The following is an 8457-nucleotide window of genomic DNA, read 5'->3' as shown; positions in this document are numbered from 1 at the left end:
CAAACTGGGACTGAGACCCCCAACCAGGGGCGGAGAACCACACAGGCCCCCAGCACCAGGGTACAGGGGGCTGCTCCCCACCCCTTGCCATGAGGCCAAGACCCTGTGCAGGGCCCACATCAAGCCCCAGCTCCGTTCCTGTTCCCCCACCCCATGCTGGCAGAGGGCCATTTTCCAGCCGCCAGTGGCCAGGCAGCAGCCGGCTGGGAATGAGCTCATGCTACAGATGTTTTCCTCCAGCATGAGTAATGCCTGCAAGGGGGGGGACTGGGTGAGGTGGTGACGGTGGAGAAGAAACACATAGTCCCACACTGGCATGGCCAGGCCAGCACCCTCCTGCACAACCTGCTCCTTACTTGGGGTGCTTGTCATACATGATGGGCAGATACTCATCCACCGGCAGCATTTTGGAGAGGGGTTTGGTGGCCAGCAGCTTCTGTGCCCCATGGTAGGAGATGGCGTAGGCCAGTGTCCAGTACGAGTACCCGGCCACCACCAGGTTCCGCACGCCCTTCACAGGTGCCTCGTCCTCGTCATTCACCTGTTTCCTCCCCAGGTAGCTGTGGGGTGGCCAGGGAACCATGAGAGCCAGCCCTGGGGACCCCCACCCCACATCCCCCTGGCCCCAGCACCTACATGAGGTCCCAGTCCTGCTGTGCCTGCTCCAGCTCCTTCATCAGCCGCTGCAGCCGTGCTGGGAAGGCAGCCTCGAAGCGCACATCATCCTCGAAGACTACTGACTGCTCCAGCCCCCGGGACACAATCTGGGGGAGGGGACAGAGGTGCAAGCCTATCCCAGCACAATGCTGGGCCATATTGGGACCACTGATGCTGCAGGACACCCCTCTCCCCAGGTCCTCCAGACATCTGTGATGCTCACAGGGTCCCTGCCCACTGCTGGTGGCCCTTAGGAACCCCATGGCCGCTGTGGCCCCATACCTCCTTCCAGATATTTTTGTGGCTGAGGAAGCAGCCAACCTCGCCCTTGGTAAGCGTGCGACCGGAGAAGGGATCATAGTAGCCAGGTAGCAGGTCCACACCCAGCACCTTGATGTCACTGCTGTTGAGGGTGCTGCAAGGTGAGGGGCTGTATCAGTGAGGTGTCCCCTCAGCCACTCCCCATCCCCTCCCCAGAGTAACACCAGAGGACTGGCTGAGTGGTCCCCCTATGGTCACCTGCCATCCACAGCATCCACAACCCGTGGAACAATCTCCAGCTCCTGCAGGGATGCCAGCATTCGCTGCCGCCGGTCTGGCCTCCGCACCAGGTTGATCAGGAAGATCTGGGGAGGAAGGGGAGAGCCCCAACAATGGGGCATGTTTTCATGGGGGACACATAGCCTGCCTGGCTACTGCAGGATGGGGACAGGGGCTTGGCCTTTGCTATGGATGGATGCAACCAGAGGGATGGACAGGGGGACACGAGCAACTCCATTGGGCACTTACTTCATCAAAGCCCATTTTTGTGAGCGGCCTGGGCAGGAGGGAAATGTGCCTGGAGCGCTGCATGGGGGGACCATCCACTGTGGAGAGAGGAGACACCCTTCAGATTCCCCTGGCTGGGAACAGGGGCTGACAGCCCTATCAGGACCTGGAAGCCTCCAGGACCTTTCCACCTATGGGCACTCACCCATGGCCTCCAGTGTGAGATGCACAAAGTTGGCATGATCATCCTCCAGCGTCTGGTGGGCCTTCACGGGAACATTGATGTAACCAAAGTGGTGCTGGTTGCACACATAGACCTCCGCACCTGCCGGGTGAGACAGGTGAGCAGCATAGCCCCCTCAAGCCCCTGCACCCCTCAAAACCCCCATCACCCTCACCAGCCTCCTGGCAGGAGTAGGCAAAGACAATGATGTCATCGAAGGCCCAGGTGTAGTTGGGATGGGGCGGATAGAAAGCCAGTTGTGAGGTCTCCTCCTTCCGCAGGTCGATCAGGAAGGTGGCATAGACCATGGGGACACGGAAGCAGCCCACCCGCTGCCGGTTCTTGGTGGGGAAGTAGTCAGCTGTCCGGCGATAGTATCCCTGTGGCACACCGGCACAATGCCTCCATGGTGGAAGGCTCCTCCACCATGGGGGTGTCTCATTCTCCAGGGCTTTCTGGGGACATACCTGGGGTGTGATGCCACACCAGAAGTTGGAGTAGAAGGTCTGCGAGTCCAGCATGGGGGCCACCACTGACTTGTTCTGCGCCATGAGAAACTTGAGGGTCTGGTTGTTGGTCAGTATGCTGTCAGTGTCCACGAACTGTGAAGACGGCACAGGTTCTGGAGAGATGGAGAAGCCCACCTCAGCCCCACCCCACCAGTGCCCCATGCCCCTTACCAGGATGTAGTCTGCCTGCTGCTCCCGGGCATAGGTGAGAGCTTCCTGCTTCAACTTCATCAAGTTTTCATAGCGTTTGTCACTCCAGTGCTTGGGACCAAGCTCGTCAGGGTAGGAGCTGGGCAGGGGAAGGCAGGGGTTAACCTTGCTCGCTGGGAACACACAAACTCAGTGCAGGCTGTTTGTGCTGGCAGGCTGAGTCAGCCCCTCTCTGCTTCGCCTCCTCGTGGTCCCCGGCCAGGGAGAGTTGATGCTGCTCCAGGAGCCCCTCACAGCCCACACCTGCCCCCCACCAGCACTCACCCAGCCTCACCTGGGCTCCTCTTGCACCTTCCAGGCCACCGAGTGATAGTCCTTCCCCACGGCCCCCAACCACTCCTGCAGCATAGCGGTCGTGTTGTCCAAGTTGTGGTCTGTTGCGCACCTGGGGTGAGGGGACATTATCCTCTGGGGGTCCTCCTCAAGGGACAACCAGGACCTCACCCTGCACTAGAAATGCTCGCGGGGCCAAAAGACTGAGCCAGTGACAGACTTGCTTGGGAATGTAACATGTAATTTGGTAAGGAACCAAGGCTGCACAGGCAGGAGGGGGAATGCCAACGGGTAATTTCTTTCCTGGTGCCACCACCAGCCAGGCTGTTCCACAGCTCCCACCCCTCATCCCTGCAGCCCAGTGGCAGCCCTGGACACGCTCTCCTCACCCCAGCCTTGTGACTGCCCACCATAAGCACTGCAGCACAGCCACTTTGTACCCCTGCACCCCACAGCACCCCTGTGCATCCCACTGTTCCAGCAGTGAGAGGAAAGGACTCAACAGGCAGCAAAAAATCCCCCTTCCTGAACATTCCCTTTGCCAGGCACCATCACCATTCCCAACTCTCCCACCCATCCTCACAGCAATGTTCACAGGGACTCTAGCACAGACGGGGCTGACCAAACCCCAAGTCCCCACACTCTTCGGCACCCTCGACCTGTCAAAGAGCCCCGGGACATCCCTCAGGCACTGGAGCCATGGGGATTTGACGTGATTCAGGGGACAAGGCAGGATCTGTGTCCCCCCAGCTCCACGGGCTTAAAACACCCCGCAGGGTCCTGCGGCCGGGGGTTCCCGGGGGTGCGGCGGGTGAAGTCCCCGCCCCAGCCCTGCCAGGATCCCTCTGCCAGCCCCCGCCTCAGCTCCCCCGAAAAGCAGCTGCAGAAAAGTTTCCGACAAGCTCAGGCGAGAGGCAGAAGTGGCGCGACGAAGAGGAGACAGGAGACTGCTCTTCCAGCCAACCCCCAGCACGGTAAAGAGGGCTTGGGGGGTGTCTTTGGGAAAGGGGGGCTGAGTGTGAACCCTGCAGGGAGGGGGAAGGCAGCGTCTGTCCCTGATGATGCAGAATCCCCTTGTGCCCAGGGCTCCCCTCCCTCATCAGCCCCACAGCTTCCTCAGGGGAAAGGTGGGGGTCCTGCCCCTTTGCCGCGGCGCAGCCCGAGCCCTTCCCGGTTTCCTGCTGGGTCCCACACGCGGGGCAGAGCCACCCCTAACATTTTGGGGCTGGGGGCGCTGCTACCAGGGGGTCCCTGCTCTTCCCGAAGGTCCCTGTCCCTTAAGGATCCCCTGTCCCCCGCAGGCGCCCATTCCTTAGAATCTCCGTTCTGTCCACCCAGGCCTCTGTTGCTCCAAGATCACCCCGAGTCCCCAGTTCCCCCACTCTCTCTAGTTCCCCCCCGCATTGTCCTTTGGGTCCCTGCTATCCTCGGCTCTCCATTCCCCTCACAGTCTCCCTTATTAACCAGGACCCTCCTTCCCCCCCACTATCCCCATTCTCCCGGGGCTGCCCGTTATCCCTGTGGTCCCTGTGACTCCAGCATCCCGACTCCCCCCGAGATACCCATTCCCCTACAGCCCTCTCCTCTCCTAGGATCCCTGCTACTCTCCGTACCGCGGGGTGCCCGCTCCCCCCCGGCGTCCCGGCTACCACCGAGGGTCCCGCTCCCTCACCACAGGGCAATGCTGCCCGCGGGATAGTCCAAGCGCTCCAGGGCTCCCAAGCAGTGCGGCAGTGAGTGCTGCGCGTTCCGGGCCAGGAGGGCGAGTACCAGGCGCGGTGGGGCTGGCCCGGTGCCGGTGCCGGTGCCGGTGCCGGTGCCGGTGCCCAGCAGCAGAAGGAGGGTGTCGATATCGGTGCAGAGCCCCGCACAGCCGACGGCTAGGGAGCGAGACCCCCTCACCGAGGATGCTCCTGGGCATCCCCATGTACCCCTGGCCAGCACGCCGTTGGGTCCCCACGGTGCCTGCACGGCGTGGGTGGGTGGGCAGTGGGATGGCGGGGTTCATGGTTTGGGGAAACATGGCCAGGGGCGCTGGTTGCCGGGGTATCATCGCCAGGGGTGATCATGGAAAAGGGGATCATGGCCAGAGATGTGGCTGTGGGGGGCTTGTACTGTGAGTGGTGGCTGAGTGGGCTCATGGCTGTCGTCCTCACCAAGGCAGCCCACCCCACTGAGCCGTGTCCCACCCAGGCTGTCCTCCATGGATGACCATTTGCAGCCCCACAGCTGCGTCTGTGACGTGTCCGAACCACGGACAGGGGCCTGTGGGACATTTGACCAAGCCTTCTGGTTTTCCACCCAATCCATAAAATACAGCTCAGCTCCCAGAGCAAGCGCGGGCCTGGAGGTGGTCACGCCCTGCAGAGCAGTAACTCCTCACCAGTAATGCCGGGCACCTCTCACTCTGGTGGCTCCAGAGCCCTGGTGAGGGACGGGTGGATGCCACACATGGCCAAACCTGTGCCCATCCGCATCAGGGTGAGGGGTGCCCTAGGCGGCTGCTCTCGCTGGTTCCCTGTGTCCCCTCGGGGAGAGGGCGGAGGGCTCCATCAGGGTGCAGCAGAAGGGCCAGAAGTGAACAATCCAGGAACACCTGCAAGAAGCAACAGAGACGGGGGGCGACTCACAGGACCCGGCAGTCGTTGCAAGGAGAAAAATATGCTGTTTACAGCCCCAGCTCGGACAAGTATTTCGGGAAGCGCTCAGCGCCAGCGCAGCCGGGAATTCCCAGCCATGGAGGAGCTGCGGACAGGGGCAGGAGCCCAAAAGCCCAGCACAGCCGGACCCACCCGTGTCCGTGCCGGGACTCCACCCATGTGCAACCCCCCGGGAAGGCTGAACGAGGGGCAGCCCCTCTCCCCTCCGCCGGAGCCCTCCAGCACGGCCCGGCGGCCCGGCAGAGAGTTAGGGCGGAGCAAGGGCCGCAGAGCAGCGGGGATGCCCGCCGAGCCCACGGCCCCCCCGTCCCTCGGGGACACCCCCGCGGCACCGCCCCCGCACCGGGCCCCGCGCTCGGCCGCTGCTGCCACCTCCCGGCGCCGCTCTCGGTGGGGAGCCCAGGGTCTGTCCGAACTGGATCTGATCCCCACGTCCCCACCGCCCTCTCTCTCCCTGTCTTTCTTCATCCCTGCATCCCATCATCCCTATATTCCAGATCCGACATCCCTCCATCCCTCCACCCCTCCATTCTTTCATCCCTGCTCTTCTTCATGCCTATATCCCTTTTCTTCTTCATCTCTTCATCCCTTCATCCCTCCATCCCTTCTCCTCTTCATCCCTGCATCCCTTCCCTTCTTTATCCTGATATCCCCACATCCCTCCATCCCTGCATCCTCTCTCAGGGTCACAGATGGATCTGCCCTTCCCCTAACACCGCACACGGTTCACCCACTCAAGCACAGCCATGGCCCCACTGCCCTGGTACAGCCCTTGCCAACACTCCCTGGCCGTGGGCTCCAGAGCAGGGGAAGAGAGGGAGGGACTGCCCTTCCCACAGCCCCATCACCCCCGAAGCAGGCAGAGGAAGGAGGCCCACCACTGTGACATAGGGAAACTGAGGCACAGGCCAGTGAAATGTGCTGCACACAGGCTGGGACTGGCAGAGGGACAGAGCATCCTGTGCCTGTCCTCGCAAGCTCAGCTGGGGTGAGAATTATCCCTGCCTTTGCAATCTGCCTTCCCCCCACATCCTGGCTGCTGCCAAGCTCACAATGGACCCTCAGAGCCCACTGAGAGCCAAGTGGCACCTTATAAGCAGCTTTGGGCATGCACTGGAAAAACAACCCTGGGTGAGCTCAGGGAGAAGCAGGACATGGAGATATCTGTCAGGGCACCTGCTGTGTGGTCCTCAGGGTGATGACCCACCCAGCTCTGTGCTGTGGCTCTGCATCTCCATCTGCACCACACAGCTAACACGGGGCTGTGACAGCTCCTGTGCCCCTGGAGCACGACTGGAAGGCAGGTGGCAGGTCCCCACAGGGCCCAGGGTGTCCCCATGGGGCTCAGGACATCCTCACGGCTCCATGCACTCATGGTGGTACCTGCAACACAGAGCCAGCATCAGGTCTGCAAGCATCCTGCCTGGAAAACCACCTTCCCATCCCCAAGGCTCCAGGCAGGAGCAGCACTGCACAACATTCACACGAGTATGTTTTCTCTTTTCCACAGGAAAAAGTTGCTTTTGGACCCAGGGATGAGGATTTTGGTTGCCTCCCACCTCTCTCCACCCCTTCCTTGAAATTTCCTAGGATTTTCAACAAAGCCTTTGAAAAGCTCCAGGTTCCTCAAATGTCATATTTTTCTGCTTTAAAAGGCTCAACGTTGGTTGCAAAAGGCAAATATATAAAGATATGTGTGTGTATATATAGATATGTATCTATAAATGCAGAGATTCTGTGTGTGTGTACATGGCCAGGCCTGGTACAAGCCCCTCAGTCAACAAAAATTTTTATTAATCTTATTTCACAAAAAAAACATCCTGGGGACCCAACTGGCTGCCCAAAGTCCATGGTACCCCCAAAGGTCCCCATTCTCATGCCATGACACTGCCCAAGTGATGCTGTCCCCTCCAGAGATGCCTTCTCCAGACCTCCCCTGACTTACCCAGCCTCAAAACACCAGCCCCGTTTCCTGCTGGGGAAACTGAGGCACAGAGCCCTCCCCCCCACTTCTCAGCCTCCCAGCAAGTGCCTGTCCAGGGGGAACTCCAGAACCAAGGAAGTGCCTGTGAATCCACCATACCCTCTGCTATGCAAGCCCCTCATCCTGAGCCATTCCAGCTGCTCCAGATGTTTTCACCACCTCCCTGATGTTGGGTAGCTCAGGAGGCCAGCGCTCCCCTCTCAGTGCTCCCCTCCCCTTCCATGTCTCTGCTAAACCCATCACATCCATGGGCACTGCTCCACTTTTCTCCTTGCAGGCTGCTTCTGCAGCAAGCAAAAACTACAGATCTTCCCACACACAAAAATACAGGGGAATTTACGCCATCTTGGAGGGATTTTGGCCATCCTGGGAGGGATTTTGGCCACCCAGGAGGATTTTGGCCCACCCAAGAGATGTTGTGCCAGAGGAGATGGAGGCTGATGGGAACAGCATTCTCATCCTGGCTGTGGGGAAAGGGAGATTTGCACCACTGTAAATGGGGCAGTGACACACTGCCAGTGTTCCCCAAACCTCAACCTGCTGGGAGGCAGACTGGGGTCTTCCTGGCGGGCTGTGAAATTCTGGGAGTGCTACGGCTTCCCTCTTCATGTCCTGCTGGGAGCAGGAAGCCAGGGCCATGCTCCACTCCACCTGCAAGGCACTGCCACCCTTGGAGCCACATTCAAGCCCTGCAGTGGCCAAATCCTGACCCTCCTGGGTGGCACAGCTGGTTCAGCCTCAGAATGGTCCCTTTTCTCCCCAGTCTGGACCACACCTTCTGGCATCAGGGCCAGCAGCGCCCTGGCCCCCAGGCACCTGGCAGTGGGCAGAGGGACACCTCCCGCAGCAAGGGGAAACTGAGGCAGGAAACCAACGCTAGGCTGCCTCAGCCTCAGTGGGCAGGGAGAGGCTGCACACCCTGAGGCTTCACTCCAGGGACAACAGGGAGCTGCTCTCTGTCCCCCCCAATGCCACCTCCCAGAGGGACAGCGACAGAGGGGTACCTGATGGACCAGGTCCCCCCCCGCGCTGTGCTGACCCGTGCACTCCCGTCCCCTCCATCCCCTCCCTCCTCTCCCCTTATTGGGGCTGACGGTCGGTCCCCTCCCAACCCGGGGCAGCTGTGGCCGAAAACAAAGCTGTCCCCTTCGGCCCAATGCCCCTCTGTCCCCC

The 8457-nt window shown here is 60.7% G+C and overlaps 1 protein-coding gene across 2 annotated transcripts in view; it reads right to left on the bottom strand.

The window, feature by feature from the left end:
- The window catches only part of CERCAM (cerebral endothelial cell adhesion molecule), a 6569-nt gene extending 1940 nt beyond the window's left edge, over positions 1-4629 (bottom strand). Inside the window, exons 1-11 of one of the 2 annotated variants that reach the window (XM_008642368.2) lie at positions 4313-4629; positions 2642-2752; positions 2329-2446; positions 2116-2250; positions 1824-2028; positions 1631-1750; positions 1447-1523; positions 1177-1283; positions 940-1072; positions 637-764; positions 357-560 (exon numbers count right to left, since the gene is read on the bottom strand). In XM_008642368.2, coding sequence (XP_008640590.1) covers positions 357-560; positions 637-764; positions 940-1072; positions 1177-1283; positions 1447-1523; positions 1631-1750; positions 1824-2028; positions 2116-2250; positions 2329-2446; positions 2642-2715 — 1301 coding nt within the window. In that variant the 5' untranslated portion in view covers positions 2716-2752; positions 4313-4629. Of the gene's footprint in view, positions 1-356; positions 561-636; positions 765-939; positions 1073-1176; positions 1284-1446; positions 1524-1630; positions 1751-1823; positions 2029-2115; positions 2251-2328; positions 2447-2631; positions 2753-4312 lie in introns of both variants that reach the window. The other variant, XM_017745639.1, reaches the window with a different exon arrangement.
- Positions 4630-8457: the final 3828 nt, after the last annotated feature.

The sequence above is a fragment of the Corvus brachyrhynchos genome, unplaced genomic scaffold (assembly GCF_000691975.1).
Source record: "Corvus brachyrhynchos isolate BGI_N302 unplaced genomic scaffold, ASM69197v1 scaffold59, whole genome shotgun sequence".
NCBI lineage: Eukaryota > Metazoa > Chordata > Aves > Passeriformes > Corvidae > Corvus > Corvus brachyrhynchos.
The sequence above is the reverse complement of the archived record's forward strand: the minus strand, read 5'-3'. Positions and strand labels throughout refer to the sequence as shown.